At 47.4% G+C, this 27,776-nt stretch overlaps 1 protein-coding gene and 2 long non-coding RNA genes across 11 annotated transcripts; 2 read left to right on the forward strand and 1 right to left on the reverse strand.

Moving 5' to 3' along the window:
• The first annotated feature begins 47 nt into the window (after nucleotides 1-47).
• TPM3 (tropomyosin 3) lies at nucleotides 48-27,720 on the forward strand. 9 transcript variants are annotated; one of them, XM_006743484.3, is made up of 10 exons: nucleotides 48-262; nucleotides 971-1,096; nucleotides 11,717-11,850; nucleotides 13,324-13,441; nucleotides 13,557-13,627; nucleotides 14,272-14,347; nucleotides 15,673-15,735; nucleotides 15,953-16,022; nucleotides 17,478-17,556; nucleotides 18,290-18,488. In XM_006743484.3, exons 1-10 carry the CDS (start codon nucleotides 146-148, stop codon nucleotides 18,291-18,293), a joined length of 858 nt encoding a protein of 285 aa, XP_006743547.2. In that variant the 5' UTR covers nucleotides 48-145; the 3' UTR covers nucleotides 18,294-18,488. The 9 variants fall into 9 exon arrangements, with proteins under 9 accessions (XP_006743547.2, XP_006743545.1, XP_006743546.1 ...); XM_006743482.3 differs by lacking the exon at nucleotides 14,272-14,347 and adding an exon at nucleotides 14,909-14,984; XM_006743483.3 differs by lacking the exons at nucleotides 17,478-17,556; nucleotides 18,290-18,488 and adding an exon at nucleotides 26,384-27,720.
• On the reverse strand, nucleotides 2,655-5,521 carry LOC145722411 (uncharacterized). Its single transcript, XR_014146709.1, has 2 exons — nucleotides 5,182-5,521; nucleotides 2,655-5,080 (listed from the first exon to the last, which is right to left on the reverse strand). It is a non-coding gene; the product is annotated as an uncharacterized LOC145722411 (long non-coding RNA).
• On the forward strand, nucleotides 5,844-11,454 carry LOC145722414 (uncharacterized). The gene is made up of 2 exons (XR_014146715.1): nucleotides 5,844-6,563; nucleotides 9,779-11,454. It is a non-coding gene; the product is annotated as an uncharacterized LOC145722414 (long non-coding RNA).
• Nucleotides 27,721-27,776: the final 56 nt, after the last annotated feature.

Below are 27,776 nucleotides of genomic sequence, written 5' to 3' on the forward strand. Positions count from 1 at the left end.
ATTAGGAGCAAGAGGTGGAGCCATGAGCAGAGATATAGGCTTAAGTCTAGGGGACTCCTAGTCATTCAGGCAGCAGCCCCTCCTCTCCTGCCCTAGCCTCCACTTCTCCAGTGTTCACGGGTCGGCTCACCAACAGCCACTGCTCATGATGGAGGCCATCAAGAAAAAGATGCAGATGCTGAAGTTGGACAAGGAGAATGCCCTGGACCGAGCAGAGCAAGCCGAAGCTGAGCAGAAGCAGGCAGAAGAGAGGAGCAAGCAGGTAGGTCCTGGTATCGGTTTCTCTTACCTGCTGGTGAGCAAGACTGTGAGATGGAGGAGAGTTCTCACGGCAAAGGCAGTGACCGCCAGTACCAGCTTGTTCGCTGGGTGGGAGGGACCCTCTTCTTTCTAGCCTCACTGGATAGACAGAGGACATCTAGGGTATTTGCCTCAGGCTGCCTGCATGACCTTGGGAAAACCAGTAGCCTCCTCTGAGCCATGGTGTATCTGCTGGATCTAAACGGGGGTGGGTCATGTTTTGGGAGGACCAGAGTTCTAGAGGAAAAGGTGGGAACTTGGCAGGTAGCATCTCTTTTCCCTTAAATTTTTTTTAAGATCGTATTTTTAAGTAATCTCTACATCCAACGTGGGGCTCGAACTTACAACCCTGACATCAAGAGTCACATGCTCTACTGACTGAGCCAGCCTTAACTGGAGTTCCAGGCATCCACTCCCTAGGATATTTCCCATCCCAGGGTCTTAGATGAAAATCCAGCATGGCGTGGTCATCTTAGAGTCAGAGATCCCAGGGTCACACATCACGGCCTAACTCCTGGGGCAGTTGCCTGGAAGTGGCTGGGGGGAAAATATGTCTCTTCAGGAATGGTTAACATCGAGGCTGGGCTCAGGTCGGTCAGGGCTCGGGAGCCCAGGGTCTGAGCCGGCACCTTTGTGTGTATGTCTTGTGTGCCCTTTGGGGCTCTGGTAGCTGGAAGATGAGCTGGCAGCCATGCAGAAGAAGCTGAAAGGGACGGAGGATGAGCTGGACAAGTATTCTGAAGCTCTGAAGGATGCCCAGGAGAAACTGGAGCTGGCAGAGAAGAAGGCTGCTGACGTGAGTATTAGAGAGAGGGAAGGGGTTTAACCCACACACGCCGAGCGCCACGTTCATATGACTGAATTCCAAACACACTCGGACACATACATACCGGTGGGTTCACAGGGCGTCGACATGCTCACATACATTTCTGCGTATCATCGCACGCTGACACACTCTTGTATGGCACACACATTTGTTCTTAAGCACATGGAGAAGTCTCGTGTTTGTCTCTCCCTCAACCCACGAATTTAATATGTTTCTCAGGACCCGAACAAAGGGAGAGGACTCCAGGTCCAGACTGCTATCACTTTTCCCACCTCCTGCCCCGTGCCACATTCTTAGCTTTTGTGTCCAAGACTTGGCACGTAGATATGTGTATTAATAGGGAAACTCTCATCTCTCCACTGCCCTGCAGAGCCAGCTAGATTTCACAATGGGACAAAAGAGGTCACAATGACCCTGGCCCTATATGGGTTCATTTATCAGGGCCAATGTGGGCGTCTGCCCTTATGCCACGGAGATGCCAGAGCAAGCATTGCTCATAGGGCAGCAGAGAGGATCTCTGATAGACTATAATAGAAGCAAGAAGGAATCCTATGGGGGAAAAGTGTCACCACCAGACCTTACTCTGTGGCATTGATTCAATTGCTCAGCTTCTCTAGGGTTAGGGTTGAATTATCCCATTTGAACAGGAAATAAAATTCTTTTTTCCACTTCATGTTTGTCCTGTCACCACCTACTTTCCTTTATCTTCAAACTTGAAACTTAGCACAATGATTAGATGAGAGGCTACAAAGGAAAGATGTTGGGAAGAAAAGTGACAGAACAGCAACAAAAGAATGTCCTGGTATCGATGGAAATATAGTCAGTTCTTAGCACTAATAGGAAAATAGGAGCACATCTTTTTAAAAATTATTTTAAGTAGGCTCCACACCCAACGTGAGGCTTGAATTCACGACCCTGAGATTAAGAGTTTTATGCTCCACCAACTGAGCCAGCTGGGTGCCCCCAAGGAGCACATATTTTTTAAAATCACGTTTGGTTTTGGAAAATAGCTGGAGAGACAAAGTGGGCCATTCACAAGTGTTTCCAGATCCTCACATTTGGCCTCTTTGTTATTAGGTCTCTCATCTCTTTGGCTTTTTGCCACTTTCAGTGGCCAGGGAACATGGTGAGAATTGTTGAATGTATCATACCAGAGGTCAGAGATAAAGCAGATCATATACATTATACATATTCATAGTTTCCAAAAGTTTAGGTCCCTGCAAACTATTAGTTCTCCCTTCTTGGAAAACTGCAGTGAACACACGTCGCCTCCAGAGCTTTGGGCAAACGCTCGATGGCCTGCTGGAATTGGCTGGCCAGGTTCCAGGTGTACATGGACAGATCTCTCTGGCTCCAGTAGACAGGTATAGGGGCAGGAGTTTTCTCAAGTTTTCTCGGGGCAAGAGTTTTCTCTCCGGGAGAGTATGCAGGCTAAAACAGCTAGTATGTGGGCTGGAGGAGGTGTGTCCAGGACCAATGAAAACAACAAAGTCTAACCTTAGATCTTGGGAGAGAGTAACACAGAGGCTCTAGATAATACCTCAGTTTTATTTATTTATTTTTTTTAAGATTTTATTTATTTATTTGACAGAGAGAGACACAGTGAGAGAGGGAACACAAGCAGGGGGAGTGGGAGAGGGAGAAGCAGGCTCCCCGCTGAGCAGGGAGCCTGATGTGCGGCTCGATCCCGGGGCCCTGGGATCATGACTCGAGCCGAAGGCAGACGCTTAACAGCTAAGCCACCCAGGCGCCCCAATACCTCAGTTTTATTCGAGAGATAAGGGAATTTCCTGAGGATGAATTCTATCTGTCCTAAGCTGTTGCACACATACTTAAAACACACTGTCATTCCCCACCTAGACAGGGTGGACTCGGTATATTCACTTGAAAGAAGTTTCTCCTATTTCTTTCTTTTTTTTTTTTTTTAAAGATTTTATTTATTTATTTGAGAGAGAGAGAATGAGAGACAGAGAGCATGAGAGGGAGGAGGGTCAGAGGGAGAAGCAGACTCCCTGCCGAGCAGGGAGCCCGATGCGGGACTCGATCCCAGGACTCCAGGATCATGACCTGAGCCGAAGGCAGTCGCCCAACCAACTGAGCCACCCAGGCACCCCATTTTAACCATTTTTAAGTGTACAGTTAGAACATGCACAGTGTTGTACAGCGATGTCTAGGGTCCTCTCAATCCGAGGTGAAGTCAGAAGCTAATTAGGGTAAAACAAGGCAAAAGAGGAGTGCAATGGTTAGAACACAGTCATACCAGACGTGGAAGGGCTGGGAGATGAGAGTCAGGGATGGACATATGCACCTGCTGATATATTGTTGTATTGTTGGTCACCAGGAAAACAAGAGCACTGGGCCCCTTGCTGCCCATCCATCATGCCTTTAAAGGGCATCAGGAGTCAATCCACCTGTTTCCCTGGATCAAGAGAAGATTATCTGTTCACATCTACCAGCCTGAGGAATGCAGGGGTGCTCTCAGCAGCCTTGGGTTTGCCTAAGATAAGGTCTCATGCAGATTCACTAGGACAAAGGGAGGTAAATAGTGCCCCCTGCTGATCTGCACCCAGATGACAATGTCTCATTTCTGCTTCCATCCTCTCTCTGATCAAATTTCTCCAAAAAGAGATGGAAAAATTCTTAAGCCATCTGGGTAGAGTTTACCGAGGTTCAGAACTGTGTTCTTCCTTCCAAATTCCTGGGGGGGAGGGGAGAAACCAGTGTACAGGTTACTCTACCAAGCAAATTATTTACTGTCTGAATTGTTTCCTCTAAATAGGCTTATTGCTCAGTATTTTTTATTTTTACTTTTTATTTATTTAAAAAAATATTTTATTTATTTATTTGACAGAAAGAGAGAGAGAGAGAGAGAAAGCATAAGCAGGGGGAGCAGGAGAGGGAGAAGCAAGCTCCCGGAAACCCGATGCAGGGCTGGATCCCAGGAAGCTGGGACCATGACCTGAGCCGAAGACAGACACTTAACCAACTGAGCCACCCCGGCGCCCCTATTTTTTTTTTAAGATTTTATTTATTTATTTGAGAGAGAGAGAGAATGAGAGACAGAGAGCATGAGAGGGAGGAGGGTCAGAGGGAGAAGCAGACTCCCCGCCGAGCAGGGAGCCCGATGCGGGACTCGATCCCGGGACTCCAGGATCATGACCTGAGCCGAAGGCAGTCGCTCAACCAACTGAGCCACCCAGGCGCCCTCAACATCTCTATTGATAACACGTTCAACGGCTTAATTCCTTTTTAGGGGCTGGTTATTCTTTGTTGGTCACAGGTGATTATCAAAAAGTCCCCCACTCCGCATGCCTAGGGCGGGGCGGTCCGATTTGTCCCCTTACCTCTGGTTTCCCCGCACCTCCACACTTGCTCAGTATTTTTAAAAGGACATGGGAAGACAGAGCCTCTGGAGGGAGCGTCCTCAGAAGCAGGTATTGAGGGCAGCACCGGTCTTACCTACCAGCCCTTTCAGGTGTCAGGATTCCTAATTCTAAGTCCTGCTCCACACCATAATTCTGAGGGGAAAGGAGGCGACATTTGTCATGATGGCTTACTGGGAATGCAGGGGGAGCGCAATCAAACAGGAGAGAAGGTGGTACGACGTTCAGGTCTCTTGGCCGTTGTGCTTCCAAACGTCCTGCACGGCAGGGCTTGCAGAGGCAGCTTCTAGCTCATAAACAGCTCTTTAGGGCACCTCAAAGCAGAAGTGGCAGTGAAATGGGGGACGTTCCCACAGCACAGAGGCTCTCATGGGGCTGTTGCGCGAAGGGTCTGATGACAGTGATCCGTAACAGAGGGCTCCTTCCTGCGAACGTGGGGCGTAAGATCCCTTTCTCGCCTGCCGTGATGATTAGTTACCAAGACCCGAACGACCTAGGCTCGGAAGGGCTGGCAGGCTGGTGAACCGCTGGTACGTACCGACTCTCGAAAGCGCCAGGGAAAAGACCGGCCCTGTAACGGAAACGGAACACTTAGCTCGTAACTGATGCCAAACCGAAAGGGCAGCGCGCCCGCCTGGCCCTTCCTCCCACCCCCGTAACCCCTTCACTGACGTTCAGGCGGTGGGAGAGACCCTCCCCGGGCCGACGTGGAAGGGAGGCTGCGGAGCCGGGCACTTTGGAGGACGGGGCCCAGAAAGCCTCGGCCTGTCCCGGCACCTGGCTTCGGAGCCCGTGTGCGGTGGGTGGCGGCAGAGGCGCGTCGGGTGCTCGGTGCGGGAGGACACAGGTGCCCCGACCGGTGGGTGGCGGCGGGTCGGCGGGCGGAGGGGAGGGGAGGGCAGCCCGCGGGCCTGAGGAGCCGGACGGCGACGCGCCTCCCGGTTGCCATGGCAGCCCGTCTCCGACGCAGCCCCGCCCCCCTTTGCTGGTCAGGGGCAGGCCCCGCCCCGCGCTCGCGCGGCGGGCTGTCCTCCTGTGGCCCTGCGGGGCAGGGCGCGGCGCTGACGTCACATCCGGGCGGGTGGGCGAGTTCCGGTATTTCAGGGCGGAGCAGGCGGAAGTGGGGGTGAGAAGCGGCTGCAGCGCCGAGCGGAGGAGGCAGGAGGCCAAGCGCGAGCAGGGGCTGGGTGGGCACCATGGCCGGGATCACCACCATCGAGGCGGTGAAGCGCAAGATCCAGGTTCTGCAGCAGCAAGCCGACGACGCAGAGGAGAGGGCCGAGCGCCTGCAGCGGGAAGTGGAAGGGGAAAGGCGGGCCCGGGAGCAGGTACGGAGAGGGCGAGGCGCGTGAGGGAGAGCGGGCGCTGCAGCGGCTGGAACCCCGCCTGGGGGCCCTCGCTTCGCTGCGGAGCAGGGCTCTCCGGCGCCGGCGGGCTCGGAGATGAGGCTGGAGCCCGGAGGCTGGGTGGGGCTCAGCCGCAGTGGACCTGAGGCGGACGAGGGGGCACTGGGTGCTCGGGGGAGCAGGCTTGACCTTTGAGGGGGCTGAGCCTCTCGGGGCCCCGGAAGTGGTTTTTCTCCTCTCCTCTCTCCCAGCTCATTCATTCAGTCCGTCCGAGCCAGGCGCGGCCGGGGGAGGGGCTCAGCGGCCTCTCCCTCCCCCACTCCTCCGGGAAGGGCGGGGAGGGGTGCGGAATTTGCTCTCGTTAGAGGTTTCCGGCCCAAAGGGTGAGAGTAGGTGGGTGCTTCTCTGGTCTAGGAGGGGCAGGGCCAAACTTACTGTGCGAGGGTGGGGGTTGGGGGTGGGAGCCGCCGGAAAGCCCCCGGCCTGGCCTGCTGGCAGCTTTTCCGCTCCCTCCTGCTCAGGAAATGAGGCAGCAATCGGCGCGGAGGAAGCGCGGTGCCCTCCCCGGAGGAGGTTGAGGCCGCAGCACCGCCTCCCGTCCTCCGGCCTGGGCTCCTTCCTCTTACGGGGGCGACTGCTAAACCCGCTCTCTCAGTCGACGGGAAGGAGCAGAGGGGTCGGTGCGTCACTCGCCACGTTAGTGCCAATGTACGAGCCCACAGAACTTGCCCGGCCCTTCCCGGGGTGACCTGAAAGGCAGGGACTTCTGCCAGGCTCAGGCCTTTATTGCTGCAGTGTAATCAGTGCAGGCTGAACCGGTTAAGAACACTTCCTCAGGCACAGCTGATAAGCCCGTGTGTGTGGCCGAGAATCGGATGGAGGGCCAGTTTCTGTCGGGGTTTCTGGTTGACCCCGGCAGTGCGGTTGATGCAGACAAAACAATGAGTTCCAAGGGGCCGCCAGTGATGTGACTCTGTTGCTGTCCCGATTTTTTTTTTTTTTAAGATCAGTAAGTGTTTGTTCAACAGAAAGTTGCAACATAGAATGTTGGTGGAATGAATGGTGATTCTTGAAACTGCTTTCTGTTTAGAAGTGGTTCTCTAGTTTTCGTAAGCCGTAAGCCTTTCCAGGGTGTAGGGTGCGGTCTAGCGGGTGGGGATGACCTCCTGACTTCAGGCTTTGGTTTTGGAGGATCTTGAGGCTGGAAAGAAAAGTAACTGTTGCTCAAATTTGAAGACCCAATGAAGAACTTTTGTGGTTTATTGGTTGGTATTCCTTGTTCTTTTCCTTCGTTAAATTTTTTTTTTTTTTTTTTTTTTACTGTTCCCCTGGGGAGTGGCTGAGAATTATTGTTTTGGCAGTTGCCCACTAAGTTAATACATAAAAATTGTTAAGAGTACTCTTTTCTTTTTATAACTGGGCATGGAAATGCTGGGAGTTTGTCTTCCTCGGTCACCTTTTTCTCAGGGTTTTTTTTCCCCTATTCATTATGCTGGTGGCTTTTAATTATCAATTCAAGTGAGATGGACTGGCTGGGTGACTCTTTATGCCTAGGGACACTTTTTCATCTCTTTGTTCTTGAGACTAGACCCCCGTAAAGAGGAAGGCAGGATGGCTTTTAAAGAAGTAGCCATGTGTTGAGCTGCAGTCTTGGGCTCAACATTCAAGTATGGGCATCCTAGGAATACTTCTAGAGTGGATGATGCCCCATCTCCCCCCTCCCTTCCACCCCCCAGGGTTTGCAGGAAAATTTGTCTCCTTTTCCCCTCACTCTTCCTAGGTGACTCTGGGGTGATAGGCAGCAGAGTGAGCAGCTTCAGATGTTTCTTAAGCTGTTCCTTTCTCAGAGCCTGAAAATTTGCATACTGAGTTGAAGTCTAGTGAGGAAGTTCAGATGGGGAAGTAGGGTGATCGTTAAATCTTGATGAAACCAGTGTCTTCTTTCTACTCCCCAGCTTGAGGGAGCTTCATCGTTTGACTTTCTGCTCTGGCGAACATTGAACTCCTGAGGAGGAGACACCCCTGGGGAGGGAGGGGTGCTTGGGCTACCTGTTAACCTCTTAGGGTTTTCTGGAATGGGTTTTGCAGGCTCCTCCCTCCTCTGCAGCTAGAAACTCAGCACTCCCTGATGGTATCTCATGTGGTTAGTGGGATTGTCACTTAATTATTTTTCTGGTTGCTTTGTGTGAACATTCACTCTTTGTTGGGAAGGTGGAAGAATCCAAAGCTGAGTCTGGAGTTATTCTGGGATCCATCTTTTCTGCTTTCAGCGGGGAGATTGACCTTTTCCATTGTAGCGCCGTGTCAAGTATACTTTCGATTTTGAATCTCCTTTGCAGTTCTTGCTGAACTTAAACAGGGGGCATAAACATAATATTCAAATGCAGTCTTTTTCCTTACCTGTTTTTTGGTGGTAGTAGCAATACACATAACATAACTTACTATTTTAGCTATTTTTAAGTATATACTTCATCTTATCTGTTATTAATACCTCTCTCCTAACTTCTCCTGGTATTCCCTCTCTTTTTTTTTTTCCTGGTCTAAAAAATTAGAGACGTATGATTGAAGAAGTGAGTGGGCTTTTCTGGCTTTATACACAATTCCTCGTCTCTGGAGGAGTTCGAATGCCTGACTATTGTGTGGCTCTCCTGTTTGTGGGGTCTGGTGGACTACATAACAGCCTCTGTCACCTTTCTTTGGTTTAGATTTCCTTTCCTGCTGATTACCTTTCTCCTTCACATTAGAGCACACACTCAGAGGGGAGAGGCAAATAGCCCTTGGCTCTGAGTGCCTCAGCTTAGACTCCACCTTTGCTCTGGGGCAATAGCTCTACTCCCTTCCCTCCAACTTGCCTCCTAGATATATTTGTGAACCTGAGCAGCCGTTTATTCACAGGCTCACTTTTAACTTTTCCGTTACTGGTTTCCTTTGAATTTCATCTATGGCTTTTTTCTAAAAAGAGAAACCCCGGAGTGGCAGAATGCCGGATTTAGGTTAATCCCCTTCTGTCCTTGGCCCTGATCTGCCTCCAAGCACCAGGGAGTGCCCTGTGAGTTCGTTGCCTGGAGGTGTGTAGTGTGCTTGGGGACTCTCTTCCGTAAGGAGGATGGTAGCATTTAAGCCAAACTCATTTCCGAGCTAAAGCTGTGATCAGCCATCTTCTAATGTGAACAAATCGCTGCTGTGTCCCTCCTCCTCCCTTGGGATCTTTGCTTCCTGGACAATGGAGAATCCTATTATTACCTAGAGGAAATACCTCCTTTAGGCGGGGCAGAGGTGGATGGGCTGAAAGTTCAAAACCATATGTGGACATGCCAACCCTAGGGTAATGGGAATAGCATCAAAGTTTAATTTTTTTTTTTTTTTTTAAGATTTTATTTATTTGTGAGAGAGAGAATGAGAGACAGAGAGCGTGAGAGGGAGGAGGGTCAGAGGGAGAAGCAGACCCCCCGCCAAGCAGGGAGCCCGATGCGGGACTCGATTCCGGGACTCCAGGATCATGACCTGAGCCGAAGGCAATCGCTTAACCGACTGAGCCACCCAGGCGCCCTGAATAGCATAAAGTTTAATTTTCCCATTCTGGTTTGCAGAAGTTAGTCCCACCCAGTGTCTTTCAGGACTTGATTGATCTGGAAGAGACAGGTGCTTGAAGGAAAAGTCTTCCCTTATTCCCTTAGACACAGTAATAGATCTTGATTCGCAAACTTCTGTTTCATTGTAAAGAGAACTGATCCTCTGTGGGAGGAGAAAAAAGAGAACACTGCCTGTGTCATCGTCATTCCCCGTCCCCCACCCCCACCCCCACCCCATCCCTGAAGCTTTTGCTGAGACACTCATGGCCGGTTCTGCTTTTGATACAGGCTTGTTCAGTGTGCGCATGCCCTTGTGAGGGCACCAAGATGTGTTTTCTCCTCCCTTTTCAGCCTTGCTAAGAATTCTGTTGTAAATGATGATTTGTGGGAGAAACTGCCCGAGCCAGCCTGTTGTCATGGAAACTGAACACCCCGCCCCCGTAGCCTGTTATCTTCTACTCCATTTGGGTAACTACTGGTGAGCTGGATGGGGACTCAGATTTTATGAGCTTCTTCCAAATCTGGTTCCTTTTTTTCTTTTTGGCTGTTGTAGGCATTTGAATGGGGGAGATGGGGTAAATCATTGCCCTGGCAGTGCTTGCCTGATAGCTTGCCTGATAACTTGACTTGTTCTTGTAATCTTGATCTGTTGGCCTTTTTGAGCTTGTGAGGTGCAGTGTGTCTTGTCCTAGGGGACATGGGACATCTGTTTTCCTGGAAGAGACAGGATCAGAGAATACTTGTTTTTGTGGTATTTTGAATAGTATAGTTAGAGACCCCAAATGGTTTCTTAGTAATTTCAGCTTATGTGGACTCCTTGCTATTTTTCTCCTGGGGGTTGGTGGTTATATAGTCCCAGCCTACACAGTACTTTGAACATCTTGTGTCTGTATTTGGAAATTTTTGTGCCAAATAACCTGATTTTTTTGTTGTTGTTTGTTTTGGTTTTTTTGGAAAGTGAGAGCATGAGGGGGAGGAGTAGAGGGAGAGAATCCCAGGCAGGCTCCACGCCTCGAGAGCACGACCTGAGCCGAAATCGAGTTGGATCCTTAACTGACTGAGCCCCCCAGATGCCCCCCCAAAAACCTGATTTTTAACGGGAGTCTTTGGGCTATATCCCTCCCTATAGGGGCTGTGGCCCAGATTATTTCTGTAGCTCCTCCTACCCCTAACTGCCAGAAGGAAATCAGGGTAATAGAATTCAGGCAGAATCTGGACTGTAGAGAGAGATCATGTTAACCAAGCACTTGGATAAGCATCTGAACTGGGTAGCATGCAGAGCAGATTAAATTGTCTTGTACCTTGTGGTGGCAGTCAGTGTACTTGCCACCAGGAAAGGTGTACTGAGGGGAAAGGTAGACCTGAGAGGGAGGCTTTTCTGCCAGTAGAATTCATGCATATGCAGGTTGCCTCCTTTCTTTGTTCCTCACTCCATCGCCGAGGAGGAGGCATGGGATGGTTTGCATTCTAGCCTGTGCTTCACTGTGGGCTGGAGGCTGGGAAAGGACTGTCACAAGCAGTGAGGAGGGCGAAGCTGAGGGATGACTACAGCAGTAGCAAGGAGTCGCAGTTCAGAAATTTGCAGGAGTGGGGGTGGGCATGGAGGAGACATTTTCTTCTGCCCCCAATTTTTTTTGTACGTCATCAAGGCAGGTAATTTTAGCTAGAAGAGGTCCTTGCTGTCACCTTTGAAAGGGTGGGGATGGGGAGTGAGTTGCAGGGTTGGGAGGGTAGGTATTCCAATGTTGCATCCTCTTGCTTTCGGGTCTGTACTGTTACTCTGAAAAATCTTATCTTTGCTAGTGATCCTCCTGGTATATTAGGATAAGGTCATTGGAGGGTTAACAACTTGGGTTAAGCAGCAAATTAATCGATAATCCAAAATTCCCTCTTTAAGAAACTTTGCTTACTTATTTTTTCACTTTATGAGACACTTAGAAGAAAGTTGCTAAAGAGTGGAACTTCCTTCTAAGCCAGAGCTCAGGCAGAAGGGAGCCTTCACTGGCCACCTTTTCTGATACTAGTCTGTTCAGGAGTTTGACGTGAGTCCAGAAAAGAGGTAGTACTAACTGGCACTGGGCTGGGCAAGGACCTGAGTTTTAAAACATGCTTCCTGTGGAGCACCTGGAAATCCGCTGATGGGAAAGGGAGGAAGTGGGTATCTATGTCATCGTGTCCACATCTGCTCTAAGACGGGTGTTGCCATGTTGGACCCTGGCTCCTCCTTGGCACTCAGCCCTGATCTTAGTCAGCTCTGCCTCTCCTTTCCATTCTTTTGTTCAAACACAGGCCGAGGCCGAGGTGGCCTCCTTGAACCGTAGGATCCAGCTGGTTGAAGAGGAGCTGGACCGCGCCCAGGAGCGCCTGGCCACTGCCCTGCAGAAGCTGGAGGAAGCGGAGAAAGCTGCAGATGAGAGCGAGAGGTGTGTAGATGAGCCTGATGGAGTGCGGTTTTCAGGAGCCCACGGCACTCTGAGGAGGGTTTCCTTACAGTCCTACTCCCCACCCCCCAAATTTTTATTTAAATTCCACTTAGTTAACATATTGAAATAGTAATTTATCTCTTTGTTTCTGTTCTGCATATTCTTTTCACTTGAAGACAGAGTAAGGGTTACCTGGGTGCTGTGACCTTTTGTAATTGGTGTTACCCTATAAATTGATCTAATGACTCTGAAATAGGGTCACCAGGATGGCCTCCACTGAGTGAATCATAGACTTAATTTGTGAGGTTAGTCCCCCTAAAGCAGTGGTTCTCAGAGTGAGCTCCCAGCCCAACAGCACATGGGAACTTGGTGGAAATTCAGTTTCTCAGCCCTTACGCCTGATCTAGGAGTCAGGAACTCTGGAGGTGGAGCCCAGCAGTGAGTGTGGAATAAGCTCTGTCAGCCTCTGCTACACCATTAGACTCATGGGAGTGAGGGGTGGGGATCATTGGGGAGTTAAAAATACCAGAATGCCTGGAATTCCACCCCAGTTCAGTGAGAGTCCATTGCGAGAGGGCCTTGTGTGTCGATGTTTTTGAAGTTGGTCTGATAATGTGTGTCCACAGTTGAGAACCACAGTCCTTGAACCAAATCAAAACTCATCTTTGGTGAAAATAGCCGATTGGCTCCTTGCCACCGTGAGTTAAACTAGAACAAAGGTGTGTGGCGACATGCATGAGATCAGAGAGGAAGGCTTTCAGAATCGAAAATGCTCTATCAGAATATGTTGGCACAGTGCTGCTATGAAAATGAGAAATGTGGCGGTCTATACACTGGTACAGAGTAGTGTCCCAAATTCTAGAAAGTAAAGAAAACATGGTGCAGAACAGGGTAGTGTATGATTCTTTTGGGGTGTGGGGAAGTGGGGGGTGAGGTTTGTTTGGGTTTTATCTATATAAAACCCTTCTGCAAGGGTTATGAAGAGTTTTTCTTTGTTGAGCAGGAGTAGAGGTGGGGAGGCTTACTTTGTGCCCTTAAACTGTATACTTAAATATTAATATTAATAAATATTAATTTTTTATTAAAAATTGTTTTTATTTGTTTTTTTAAAGATTTTATTTATTTATTTGTCAGAGAGAGCACAAGCAGGGGGAGCGGCAGGCAGAGGGAGAAGCAGGCTCCTTGCTGAGCAGGGAGCCCGATGCGGGGCTCCATCCCAGGACCCTGGAATCATGACCTGAGCCAAAGGCAGATGCTTAACCAACTGAGCCACCCAGGCGTCCCAAAGTTTATTTTTTTTGAAGAAGTATTAAAACAAATAAACTAAGGTGGGGGGTGGTGTGGGAGTTCTTTTTAGATGGTAGGCAGAGTGGGATGGGCTTCAGAAGGTGCCATTCAGAGTGCCTCGGGGTGGAGCTGGTGACAGACTCCCCAGGATGTCAGTGCCACATTTGTCCTTCTCGTCTTTGGCAGAGGTATGAAGGTTATTGAGAACCGAGCCTTAAAAGATGAAGAAAAGATGGAACTCCAGGAAATCCAACTCAAAGAGGCCAAGCACATTGCAGAAGAGGCAGATCGGAAGTATGAAGAGGTGCGGTGCCTTGTGTTGTCGTCTTCGGTGTCATTGGGTTTCTGAAAAAGAATCATGGTAGAGGGAAATGGCTTCCTGTTTGCTTCCCTGAGCTGTACGGGGTCTGCTCCTGTAGGTGGCTCGGAAGTTGGTGATTATTGAGGGGGACTTGGAACGCACAGAGGAACGAGCTGAGCTGGCAGAGTCGTGAGTATCTTGCTCCCCAAATCTTGCCATATACCATTCTGTCCCTTTTCCTTTGGCTTGCGCATTAATGTGAATAAACTAGCATTCCTTCAACCTTGTTAAACAGGGCCTAGAGAGTGGGCTTTTTTTTAGGTCCTGAGAATGGCTATGGGCTTTTCTCTTTCGACTAGTGACAGGTGACAAATGAGGCTTCCCTTGTTTCTCGTAGGGAGGGTTTGCAAACTGAGGGCAAATAAAGACTAATTAATACATGGTGGACGGTTAACTTGCAGGCCCTGCAGGGTCCTCCCACCTGGAGTCTGTTACTCCTTGAGGCACTGAAGTGGCTGTGCTGACTTTAGATCTCTTTTTTACCACATTGCCAGTCTGGGGAACTGGAGGGCAAGGGCAGATAGGAAGTGCTCCCCTCTTGGCACCTTCTGGGCCTTGGGTAACAAAGGCAGTGCTGATGTGCATATATTTGTGCTTCCTCTGTATTCCCCTCTCCCAGACATGACATCATGACCACGGTGGTGTTTTCCCATTCTTTGGAAAAAAAAAAAATTTTCCCCCCGTTTTGCTGCTTGTTTCCTTGCTGTGTCCTTTTTGACCTTTCTCCCTCCCCACAACCTGGCTTGTGCGATCCCTGTGACTGTCACTAACAGCCGTTGCCGGGAGATGGATGAGCAGATCAGACTGATGGACCAGAACCTGAAGTGTCTGAGTGCTGCTGAAGAAAAGGTACTAACCGTTAACCCACAAAGAGGTTACGTGTGTGGTGTGGTTTCGTTCTGTTTTGTTTTTGTTTTTGTTTTTGTTTTGCAGCTGCCTCCCCTCCACTGGTTGATTTGTTGAGTGCTTTCTCATCTCTTCATGGAATGCTCCGTTCTTTCCCACTTCCTTGGCATCTTTCATCTCTTTCCTAGTTTCTTCACCACCTCTCCACAGGGTCTCTCCCTCCCGTGGGTGATTTGGGGGACTGTTTGCTTGGGCGTCTATTCCCACCTCCACCCCAGCCAGCAGTTATGACTTGTTCCTGCTAGTGATCTCTCTCAAGTGTTCTGTTAGTATCCAAACATTCTAAGTCCTAGCCCAGGAGGGCCCAGCTTCTGACATGTTCTATGGTAGAGGGAGGAGGGTTGACACTTGCTCAGATGACCCGGGAACTTCTCTTTTCCCCAGTATGCCTTCCAGCTCTCTCTACATATAGGTTCAATTCACGTCTGTGTGTCTCTCTCTCCCTTTTTTTTTATTCTCTCCTTCTTCCCCTTTCCTCTCCTGCGGTATTTAAAACATTCACAGTAAGTGTTCTGAGCTGGAGGAGGAGCTGAAGAATGTCACCAACAACCTCAAGTCTCTTGAGGCTCAGGCGGAGAAGGTAGGGGCTGGTTGTGATAGTGACAGGCTTGGGGCCTGGGCCCAGCCCTGCCCTTGATGAAAGACTAGAAAAACCCATTCCTTACATAACCTAGTGAGATGTGTCCTTGTCATCCAGATTCTGGGTTTAATGCTAATTCCTGTGCACTTTGATTTCTTTAGTCAAAAAAAATCACTTCATGGTCTCAGGTGCTTGGGGTCATGTTCTCCTCAGGCTGATAACGCTGTGTGAAATAGCAGTAATCATCGGTCCCAGGAGGTTTTCTAGCAGACCAATAGGGTCATCAAATAGTAGATAAGAGACCTAGTAAGCAGTCAAGACAGATGACTTTTCTTTACCATCACGTGGGACTATTTCAGCCATGTAGCCTTGGGGTATTGCTACACCTACTCATTAAACAGGAGGAAGGAAAAACACCACCTTGGGTTGATCTGAATGAGGTAAAAGCGTAGGTCCAGTTTAAAAATAAAGGTCTGGAGGATTCTAATCTGAGGGTATCAAGACTAAGGACATTGATTTGTGGATTTTAAGGATCTATTGTCTAGAAATGGGCCTTGCTTTTTTTCTCATGGGCCATTCAGCACATTAAATCAAGAGGATATTCACTGTAAGAGTGAATGTGGTGGCAGGGGGTAGGGTCTGTGTGAGGAATTTCCACTCTGAAACTTCTATTCTATCTCTCTTACAGTACTCTCAAAAGGAAGACAAATATGAGGAAGAGATAAAGATTCTCACGGATAAACTCAAGGAGGTGAGCTGAAGGGGTTCTAAGGAAGGGAGGAGGTGAGCTGAAGGGGGCTTCTAGGGAAGGAATCAAAACATTCAGAGGTGTATGACGCACTCTTTAGACTTAGACAAGCTGGCTTTGGTTCTGAAAGGTCTACGTATTGAAGATGGAAGAGATAGAGAATCCTTCTTTTTATTGTCTTGTTCATCTCTGATTCTGTCTGGTGTCGCATTTCCCCCAGGCAGAAACCCGTGCTGAGTTTGCTGAGAGATCGGTAGCCAAGCTGGAGAAGACAATTGATGATTTGGAAGGTATGGAGCCTGGGAGAGGAATTAAAGAGATACAGAGGAAGACCTTGCCCATTGACTGTTAACCTCCTTCCCTGTCCACCAAAGGGAGTTGGTAGTGACCTGGCACATGCCTGCCTGGTGCCCTGTCCTGTGCCACAGCTAGGTGAAATGGGTCAAAACCTAGAATTGGATTTTTATACATGCAACCTTTTCTTTTAATAAGACTTCACCTAATTCTGGAATTTGCATCCTTTCCCTGGAGGAGACTGGTAATGACGGCATTTACCTCCCAATTTAGTAGTCTTAAGTCTTGGTCTCTGGGTTGAAATGGTAGCCATACTTTCAGGAGGCAATAAGAGCATGTGTTACCCCACGGCTACATTTGGCAATCCTGTTTATCACTGAAACTGGGGGATCTCTTTAAGAGATGCAGCTGTGGAATATCCATGTCTCAGAGCTGACCAATCCCAGGGGCTTTCTCTTTTTAATATTTTATTTATTTATTTGCTGGGGGGTGGGGGAGGACAAGCAAAGAGGAGGGGCAGAGGGAGACGGAGAAGCAGGCTACCTGTTGAGCAGGGAGCCGGATGTGGGACTCGATCCCAGGACCCTGAGATCATGACCTGAGCCGAAGGCAGACACTTAACTGACTGAGCCACCCAGGTGCCTCTAAATACTTCTTGTCTCCATATTTTGGCAACTATGTCTGCTCTAACGAGCGAAAATGTACTTTGAGAACTCTTAGATATGCTTCTTTGGTATGCTCTGGGTAGCAGGATATTCTTACTTTGGGGGGGTTTGGGGAGGCAGCCTATAGAGCAAAGGGGCCAAGAATACTAGTCTTGCTTGGTAGATAGAGAAGAAGTGTCTGAATATTAATGTGTGCTTTCTCCTTTTTCTATTTTTATTGTGTTATCCCTGCTAGGAACTGGGTTAACTGGGTGGGAGTGGTATCCTCTTGAGTGCCTCTGGTAACGAGTTTCTAGTCATGACTGTGCCCAGATTCTCTCTCTCTCTCTTTTTTTTTTTTTTTTAAGATTTTATTTATTTACTTGACAGAGAGAGACACAGTGAGAGAGGGAGAGGGAACACAAGCAGGGGGAGTGGGAGAAGGAGAGGGAGAAGCAGGCTTCCCGCGGAGCGGGGAGCCCGACGCGGGGCTCGATCCCAGGACCTCGGGATCATGACCTGAGCCGAAGGCAGACGCTTAACGACTGAACCACCCAGGCGCCCCCGTGCCCAGATTCTCAACCCTGACTACAGTTGATTAGAGGTGTCAAGAAGTCCAGTGGTCCTGGGGGGACAGTGGATCTGAAAATGGCATGTTGTGGCCACCAGGACAGATGTTCTCCTAACCTGGGGTATTAGACCCACAGTCACACTTTTCCTAATCTCTAATGATTCCCTCTTTTCATCTGCTTCCGATACCTTTCACTCTGTCCCCTGGTTCCTCCCTGTGTTCCTGTGCCTATCCAGATGAGCTCTATGCCCAGAAACTGAAGTACAAGGCCATTAGCGAGGAGCTGGACCACGCCCTCAATGACATGACCTCTATGTAACTATCTGACAGCAGAGCGGGGCTGGGACCTTGGCTTGTGGGTGGTTGGGGTCATAGGCTGTGCGTAGTGTGCTTTGGTTTTATCCTTTGGAAGCTAGAGTCTTTATGCTGTCTTTAAAATACTGGTGCTGATTACTTACTGGCAAAAGCTGGGGTGGCATTTCATATTGAATCTGCGGTAGCACGCTGATCCACATGTGTTTTTTTCGTACTTTTTGTTCATAGACCCTTATAACACCGTGATTTTTCTATTTGCTTCTCAAATTCAGTCTTCTCAGAGAGGATGCTCCTAAAGGTAAAATCACGTCATCATATAACTAAGGACGTAGGGCCCAGAGAGCCAGTGACTTGGGCTCTCCCATTGCATAACAAAATTCAGACCTGGGTGTATTTAATTTCTGTCCTGATACTAAAGTTCAGAGGAAACACCCATGACTGGAAGTACCAAATTCACCAAAGAATTCAGCTGAGTCCCAGAGCAAGCCAGGCGGTAAAAAGCACCAAAAAGAGTTGTTGGGGACTTCAATCCGTTTGCTGTGGACCCTTGATCCTTGACGCTAATCGGCCTCTTTGTATCTTTCCCACTAACCCTGAGAAGAAGCCAAATGACTCAGACTGCAGTGTCTGGCTGTCTTTTCTCATTCCCATTCCCTTCTCTTCCCTTTTCTCCCAAATTGCTGTGTAGATTGATGCTAGTCCTTACCTAGAGTCTCCTTACTTTTTCATACAGATAACTGTCACCGTTTCTGCTCTGTTCTGGATCTGCCCCCTTTCCTCGGGGAACCCAACGCCCCACTCTCGCTCTGGATTCCACTTGGGTCGGCCTGGCTGGTCTCCAAGGCATTAGGATGTAGTGGGGGGCACAAAGCAACTTATGTATTCTTCCGCTCCCCCCCGTCCCCCCAAATTAAAATGCTAAGCTGCTGGAAGCCTCGTGCCCCTCTGCATTTGTGTCATTGACAAAGTTGCTGCTGCCCTAAGGAGGAGCCTTGGGGGTGTGGTGTGGAGAACAGCTGTTGGAGGCCCTCTCCCCTCACTTACATCATCAAAGCCACTTTTGTGTGTGTCTATTTGTTCTTGACATTTAAGCTCAACTGATGGGAGTCTGTCAGAGTGGTGGACTAGCAGAAGTTCTTTAGGGTAGGAGTCTTACATGCTGGCTTCGGGAGTCCGTGAGTCGTTTACTGTCAGGCTCCTGCGTCTGCCCGCCTGGAAGGCTCCCCTCCTCCTCAGTCTCTTCTCTGATAGCGTCCAAGTGCCTCCCGATACATATTCTCTGCCTTTTCTCCAGTGGTTCAAATGTGCATCTTCAGAGCACCCGATGGACTCAAATGTATTACCACCAGACTTAACTAATTAGACCATCCGAAGTCACAGAAAGACAAACAATTTTCTTTTTTCTTTTTTTTTTTAAATTTTATTTATTTATTTGACAGAGAGAGACACAGCGAGAGAGGGAACACAAGCAGGGGGAGGGGGAGAGGGAGAAGCAGGCTTCCCGCGGAGCAGGGAGCCCGATGCGGGGCTCGATCCCAGGACCCTGGGATCGTGACCTGAGCCAAAGGCAGACGCTTAACGACTGAGCCACCCAGGCGCCCCAAGACAAACAATTTTCAACAGATTTTTATTTTCTTGTCCAAACCCTTCCCACATGTTTGAGGCTCACTGCCATTTGCCTGTTGGTGTCTGCTAGTGGAATATAAGGCAGGTGATAAACGATTATTACTGGAAAAACTAGAACAACCAATCATGCATGTTTCAAATAACGTGCACAAGGTGGTAATAGTTTATTACATACATAAAAATGGTAAATTTCTGCTAGTAAAATTGTTCCTGGTTTATATTGTGGGATTACATAACAACATTTTACAAAGTCCTATTCCAATTCCCACAGCTGGGATGGTTCCAGTGTGAATAGCGTGGCTCTCACTTGTACTTACCTAAGCACCTAAGTGGTGCTCAACACACTTAGTACTTCAGTTTCTCAGCAGATGATATATTTCAGACTTGTTTTTCTTTTAAACAGAGCCAGGTAGAAAGGTTTTCCCTAATCTAAAACTTGAGGTCTTGTTGAATTCAGGTTTCTTTTTGTTTACGCCATTTCCACCTGCTACACAGCCTTTGATTTAAGGTACAGATTGATTTATTCAGCTGACACTTAACTGTTATCTTTAGAAGGCACAAAGTTATTAAGTAAGGTGGGGACAGAAATAATCAAAGATGGAGGCACCATCCCTATTTTTAGGTTACCCAGAATGTAGTAGGCGAGCATATATATAAAGCTAAAGATGATCTGTGATCAGTGCCACAGATAATAAACTTGTGGAAGTTCAGAAGGGGAAAGAGGTTGATTCCAGTGGGAATGATTAGGAAAGACTCACAGAAGGAGGCACATAATAGGTACTTAATAAACATATTAAAACTTGCCTCTTCATTTTTATTGGGTTCTAAAAGATTGGTTTTCTGACAAACAGATTTTGGTTGAAGGATAGTGGGTATTGAGCATTTCGGTTAAAGAGAAGTGAAAAAGTAGAAGCATAGTTAGAGAAGGGAAGGATATAATAGCTGTAAAGGTAGATTTAGACAGAGTAGGGGCAGATGTGTGCTGAAATCAGGTGTGGAGTTTTATTTTGTAGGATGGGGATGCCACTGGAGATTTTGAACAAGGATATATTCTGGTATGAGTAGCAAAAAAGGAGTTGATTTGGTGGCTAAGTTAATATATTGCAAGGGGAGCAGATTATCAAAGTGATCCATTTAGATGTCGATTCCCAAATTTTAGTCATTTGTATACTACTTGATGGCTTTTGTCATCTTCACATGTTCCTATCGTTTTCTTCACATTTACTCTTGTTTTCAAATTTGTCTTGCTATACATATATTCTAATTTAAAATAAGTTTGATGCGTGCTAGTGATTTTTCCTAATGCACATTAAAACAATATAGCAAGTAAGTTTTTTAAAGTTCACAAGCGTATACTGTCAGAGATCTCTCTACGTGGCACTAGCAGTGAATATGCCAACTTTGAGGAAAACTGGGTTAGGTTATTGCAGTTTTCCCAGAGATGATCATCTGTAGAGAGACGGCACTGAAGACACACTATGGAGTGTGTGAGGAGGAAAGTCGGGAGTGGCCGGTTTGGAGTTTAGGAAAATGGTAGCTTTAAAGGTGTAGGGAGGTCACGTAGTCCTGGTCTGAAGAGGCAGGAGAGGGTAGAAGAGAAGAGGAGTCTGAAATACTGGCAGGTATCCAGGTGAAAACAAAATTGTGGGGATTGAGGGGATAGGCTGATTGATGTAAGAAAAATTTGGAACTCATATGGGTGGCAGGCCATTTAGGGAGTTAGGGAGTCCCACTAACTAATTTGGATGCTACAGAAGAGTCAGGTGGCACCTAATTAATTGGACATGCCCAAAAGGAACATCAGACCAAATGGATTCTCTGGCTTGCCTTTTTTTGTTTTATTTTGCTGTTACCAGGAAACCAAGAACTTTAACTAATGAGCTGGTATCTGATCCTGAATTTTTAGTTACTAGAGATAGCAAAGACAGTTGCAGATGTAAAAGGAATGAAGCAAAAAGGAAAATCTGTGCAGAGGAGGAATCCAAATGGAACTGGTTGGAGGGATGGAAGGAGAATGAGTACCTTTGCTAATTTAAAAAGTTGACGGCTGGATGCTTTCCAGAGGTTCTCAACTTCAGTAAGTTGAGAAGAAAGATAGCTCAGGATGGGACATTGCATTGTCATTGATACTTTATTAATTCGAGGGTGTGTTTTGAGCATTAAGATCAAGGAGAGAAGCCGTATATTTCAAGGAGCCAGAAGAGTGAACTAGTGGAAGGAAAATCAAGGCAAGACAAAGAGCCTAGAGCTGTGCTGTCCAGCAGAACTTGTGTGATGCAACATACAGAGCCTGTTGAGCGCTCAGAACATGGCTTATGTGCCTGAGGAGCTAAGATTCTGCTGATAGTGGTGCCTCTGACTTTAACAGCCACGTGTGGTTAGCGACTGCTTGCTGTGTTGGATGGTACAGTTGTAGATGTTTTGGTATTTGGGCAGAAAGGGTTGACGGGTACAGAGAAAGGCTCCTAGAGACGAAAGAGGTATGTGAGGATGCAGAGAAATTGGGGAAAAGGGAGGCACTATACTTCTGGTAGGCCCTGTCTTTCCCCACGGGAATGACTGCTGTGAGCAAGGACGGAGACCAACAAGCAGGGTAGTGGAGTGAAATTTTAAATGCTGTGTCGTGCTAAATTCATTCTTCCACTTCTTGCGGAAGCCACCCTATGCTACTTGAACCTGGACTAGCTATGGGAACGGGGTCAAGCATCATTGGTAGTCCCAGAGCAAAGTATTTTGATCTCTTTTCCCTCTTAATTTCTTTTTTTTAAATAATATTTATTTATTTGAGAGAGAAAGAATGAGAGAGAGAGAGCACGAGAGAGGGAGGGCCAGAGGGAGAAGCAGACTCCCCGCTGAGCAGGGAGCCCGATGCGGGACTCGATCCCGGGACTCCAGGACCGTGACCTGAGCTGAAGGCAGTAGCTTAACCAGTTGAGCCACCCAGGTGCCCTCCCTCTTAATTTCTGAGAATGAACCACAGGCTGATGTGTTAAGAGTCCTTTCTAGCCTTCCTTGTTACTGTTGTTGGGATGAGGCGCAACATGGGACTGGATCCCAAGTCACCTGCTGCGCAGAACTGCCCTGTAGTGTTGGGTAGCCTTATCTTAGCCCCACCCAGTCTCTTCCTTTCTCATGCTATTGGTTGGATACCCCCCAGCCTTAATATTAGGGGGAAGTTAAAAAAAAAAAAAAAGGCAAAATCTGTTCCTTCTCATGTCTAGAATTGTGACACTTTAGAGTGTGCACAGTTCCTTTACTCTTAAGCCTTTCCACTCCCTTTTCCTGTTAGGGAATGAAATGGACCTGATTCAGACCAGTGAAGCCTAAGGATGTCTAGCATCCATGGGATCATTCCCTAATTAATTGGACATGCCCAAAAGGAACATCAGACCAAATGGATTCTCTGGCTTGCCTTTTTTTGTTTTATTTTGCTGTTACCAGGAAACCAAGAACTTTAACTAATGAGCTGGTATCTGATCCTGAATTTTTAGTTACTAGAGATAGCAAGGTTAGAAACCTTATGTATGAAGTTCAAGGTGAGAGAATAACCACATTTATCTTTTGACCTTCTGTCATTCTTAGGGAACTGTGTGTTCTAGGATTTAATCAGGCAAGAAAATGCTTCCATTTCTATCTCTTTATTTCCCTAACTGGAACCAGACCCTCACTGACCAAGCTGTTTTGAGGGACTAGATTCTGACAACGCCCTTCTTGCCCAGGACAGGAGTGGGAGTCCCACTAACTAATTTGGATGCTACAGAAGAGTCAGGTGGCACTTAGAATCTGTATATAATACCACAGAAAGCCCAAGAAATGAGAGTTCACAAATTTGGACCCCTGCATTTGTCAGGGATGCCCCAATGAATATGACAGGTCCAATCCCAGGCCTTGTGGAGCTTGAAGACTAGTGTAGGGTTTCTCAATGGTGGACTTTGGTCATTTAAACCAGGAAAATTATGGGATGTACAGAACAGTACTACTTATTGCTGTCCCCTAACCAATAAATATGTGTAGGGTCCTCTAGTTATTGGGACAATTAAAACCTGCCCCACACATCTCCAAATTTCCTTCCAAGGGGAGAGAACAGGCAATAATACCACATGTATTGAGAACCACTGGTTTAATGGGAAGTGAAATTTTAAAAGTTCGCTCTAATTCTGCCCTATAATACAACTATTATTTTGGTTATTCCCTCCCAGGATCATTTTGTATACTTACGTTTTCTGTTCTGATAGTGTACATAAAGTGGCAAGTATTCTTAGGTCCATATTGGTCACCAGCTTCCAGGTAGAGCTGGAGAAAACCTCTGCCCAGAGGGCAAGGTGCCTGAGCAATGCACCTTGACTGTGGGCACAATCAGCCCACAAATGCACTTGATTTTTAAGACAGAAGAGTATATCTTTATATTGAGGTCCTGAGACCATTTTGAAACAGACTGTAAAACATAGGAAGAAACTTGGTTGTGAACTTGAGAGTCAGAGACCAGGAAGGTCCGTCCCCAAATTCCTATTACCCCTGTGCTGGTCAGATGGGTTTGGTTTCTCTGTACCCCCTCTTTAAGGTGTACTTCAAGTGGAAAATAAAGTCAGTGATTTAAGTACTTAACTACTCTTAACCAGGAATGCTTTTGGTTATGGGAAACAGCTTAACCATAGCTTAAATAAATAGGGGACTTAACTTTTCTCCTGTAATACAAGTCCAGATTAGAGCAACTGTGGCCTGGTGTGGCTGGGTTTCTGTGAATTCTCTTGGCCCTCTCTTGAGGTTGAAATCTGTAACTTTCACCCTCACATCCATGTTAAGGCAAGAAAGAAAGCTAGTTTTCCCAGAAGCCTTCCAGCAGACTACCCCCTGTATCTCATTGGCTAGAACTGTATCCCATAATCACCCCTAACTGCAAGGGAGTCTGGAAAAACAGAACAGGATAATCGTGATTCACCTTCCTTGGGGCTGGACATGCTGCCGCCCTAACAGGATTTTTGAAAAGGGGGGTGGGGGTTTGATGGATAGCCCCCTAAGATCGGTTAACCATTGAGCACCTACAACAAGGAGCATTAGAAAGTAGGATTGAATGGGTATAGGGATATTGATCCCAATTTATCCTTCATAATACTGTACTGAGTGCTTTTTTTTTTTTAAGATTTTCTTTTATTTGTCAGAGAGAGAGAGAGGAAGAGCGCACAAGCAGAGGGAGGAGCAGGCTCAATCCCAGGACCCAGGGACTTGATCCCAGGACTCAGGGATCATGACCTGAGCTGAAAGCAGATGCTTAACTGACTGAGCCCCCCAGGCGCCCCTACATTGAATGGTTTTACAGAAAATGTTCCAGGTTTTCCCTTCAGTTTCTGTCAAACCCTGATTACAAGCCCTGTTTCACTTGTCTGTTTCTCAACCCAGGGAATAAATACCTTTGTAAAGGAGATAGAGATACTTTTTTCTTTCTTAAAATGTTGTCCTTCCAACTTGTCAGTCAAGATATTTTATTTTGTTCCTCTGTTGGTCTTTCCACCACCTGACTGACTCTTTCTGCCCTCTGTCTGAGTCCTCCTTGTATCCACCCTGCCTTTCAGATGCATGTTACATATATCAGCTAGTCAAAAGTCTCAGAGTTTACTTTTGGTACTCTACTAACCTCCCCTTTTTCTCTTTCTCCTCTGTTTCCTCTCCTCCTCTTCTTTCCTCTCCCTGGTGCTGCTGCAGAGTGTGTCTACAGCCAACTTGAGCGAAACCGCGTGCTCTCTAGCCAGCTGAAGCTAATGCTGCATGATCTCTGTGACTGACGGGCAGGGCTCACTGGTGCCCGTTAAGCCGAGCGTACTGCTCACATCACTGACCTGGACCCCAGCAAAAGGCTGATTGTTTTTTTTTAAAGTCCTTTTGCCCTAAGCAAAAAAAAAAAATTTTTTTTTAAGATTTTATTTATTTATTTGAGAGAGAGTGAGCATGAGCAGGGGGGAGAGGGAGAAGCAGACTCCCTGCTGAGCAGAGAGCCCAATGCAGGACTCGATCCCAGGACCCTGAGATCGTGACCTGCGCGGAAGGCAGATGCTTAACCGACTGAGCCACCCAAGCGCCCCACAAGTTGCTTTTTAATTGGGGCAGTGAGAATATTGTTGACTTCCTAATCGTACTGGAGAGTGAGAACAGTTGACACTGCATTTCTGTCCCTTTCAAGAGATAACGGGTGATGAAGGGAGGGGCCTGAGAGATCATAGTGAGGAACCTGGAGAGTTTTCTGGTGTCCACCCTTACTTGCTGCTCTTTAACCTGTGCATTGACTGAAGGCTGTGTTCCGCCTGCGTGGATGTTTTCTAACAATAAAAGGACCAATTGGATAAGATGTCGTGACTGCTTCATCTGCAGGCCCAGAGATGGGCCCTTCTGACTGGGTGGAAAAAAGGGAAGGGAAAGAAAGGGGTATGGGGTATTAACAGTTCCATGTTGAGTATTTGCCCCTTGCCACCAGAGTAGTCTGAGTGGTTTGCTTGCTGAGCAGATTAGATTCTCCTTGCTGTTCAAGCCACTGGTTTCCTTCCTGACATTTTTCTTCTTGCTTCTTTTTCCATGTGTAATTGTAAGTAACTCTCACAGGCTAGTTTTGGAGAATAGCTCTACAAAAATCGCAGTTGAGGTTTTGCTTATATGTTTGGTTTATTCTTGGCTTTGTGTTCTTTAGTGATTCTGTGATAGGCTATGGGGGTCTTTCATTTATCCCACCAATTGTTCCTTTCCGTGTTGGAGGAAGCCTATAACACATGAGGTTCCTCTTGTACCCTTCTCAGGCTGAGACTCTGTTTTTACTGGTAGGAACATGCCCATCCTTGTTCTCAGTGGTCACACCCCAGTGAGCCTTGTCAAGTAGGTACTGTCCTTTGGGCAAAGCCCAGAAGAAAGGATGGCTGATGCTTAAGGCTTCCTCCTTCAGTGACTGAAAACTGAAAGCCTTGGTTGGATGTGGGTGAATGAGGAAATGAGTGATAAGGTCTCCAGCCTCCTCCCCCAGAAGTACAGCAACACCTACAACTCCAGCTGGAAAACCAGAGGCCCTGCAGAAGCAAATGGTGCAGTGGCTCACGCCTGTGTCTGAGAAGGCAGCCGCTTTGTTAGTCCGCAGCTTGCCTGCAGCAGGAGTGATTCTCAGAGTGGGTAGACCTTGACATTTACTTCTAGTTTTGTAACATCTCTCCTTTACCCCCATTAGATAAGCTGAAATGCACCAAAGAGGAGCACCTCTGTACACAAAGGATGCTGGACCAGACTCTGCTTGACCTGAATGAGATGTAGAGCACCCCAGTCCCGCCCTGCCGCTGCTCCTCCCTCTGATCCTGACTCCGCTGAGGCCAGCCTGCCCGAAGCTGGCCTTGAAACCGAGGGCTGATCTTTAACTGGAAGGCTGCTTTCTCCTTTTGCCGCCTCTCCCACCCCAACCCCTGTGTCTTTTTCGCCGAACTGTCTCTGCCTCTCCCTAGAGATTCCAGTTGGGCTTGAGGCTGAGCACCTTTGGGAACAATGTTTAAGGGAATGTGAGCACAATGCAAAGTGTCTTTAAAAGCATGTTGTGATGTACACATTTTGTAATTACCTTTTTTTGTTGTTGATGTAGCAACCATTTGTAAAACATTCCAAATAATTCCACAGTTCTGAAGCAGCAGTCTGTTCCCTTCCTCACATTTGGAAAGTAACTTTTCAGTTTAGTGCATACTGCCCTCTCCACAGAGGAGGCAGGGGCCTGCCTTACTGAGAGCCAGAGCCCGGAAAGAGACCCACTCTGGGAAGCTTCATTGCTTTGTCCAAAGTACCAGCCAGATTAGAAAGGTGATTCCAGGAGGAGTGGCCAAAAAAGTGTGGCTCAGGGTTTCAGCTTTAAGGTATCTTTGAGCAACTTTATTTTTTAATTTTTTTTTTTTCCATCAGAAGTGACCAAACAAATTAAGATGGTGAGACCTCTGTCTGAGACCAAATCCTTATCCTATCTTTACCCTAACTGCCCACGGAATTGATCATGTTCCCTTTATGTTGAGGTGACAGCTTATTTTCTCTCCTGCCTCCTTGAAGGAAAAAAAGAAAATTATGTGTTTGCCACTGATTTAGCCATATGAAACAAACTCATCTCATCACCCTTTGCTGGGTCCAAAGCTGCTGTCTCTGAAGTGCCATCTTGTGCTTTGTATCAGTTAGTGCTGGAGAAATCTTGAATAGATTATGTACAAAACTGTTTTTAAATTTTATATTATTTTGAAACTTTGCTTCTTTAGGGTTGGGGCACATTGGCCACCCTGTCTGGCTAAGAACTCTCTACAGTCTGTGGGCTGACAGTGTGCTGATCTTTTAAAGTTTCTTTCCCTCCCCAATTCCCCTTTTTGGTGAGGTTTCTGTGAGGCCTGTTAGGTGTGCATCCTGCAGTTTATTGGCTTAAAATGCACTCTCCTTTGGTGTGCTCTCTGGGGGCCGATTGGGAGAAAGAAACCAATAGTGCAAACTGTTTTGATACTGAAAATTGACAAGTGTCTTTTTGAAATAAAGAACCAGTCCCTCTAATCCTTAGACCTACTTGACTTTTATTTACTAATCCCGTTGTGCTTTCTCCACAGGAA

The sequence above is a fragment of the Leptonychotes weddellii genome, chromosome 6 (genome assembly GCF_054177405.1).
Source record: "Leptonychotes weddellii isolate Sample4059 chromosome 6, ASM5417740v2, whole genome shotgun sequence".
Taxonomy (NCBI): domain Eukaryota; kingdom Metazoa; phylum Chordata; class Mammalia; order Carnivora; family Phocidae; genus Leptonychotes; species Leptonychotes weddellii.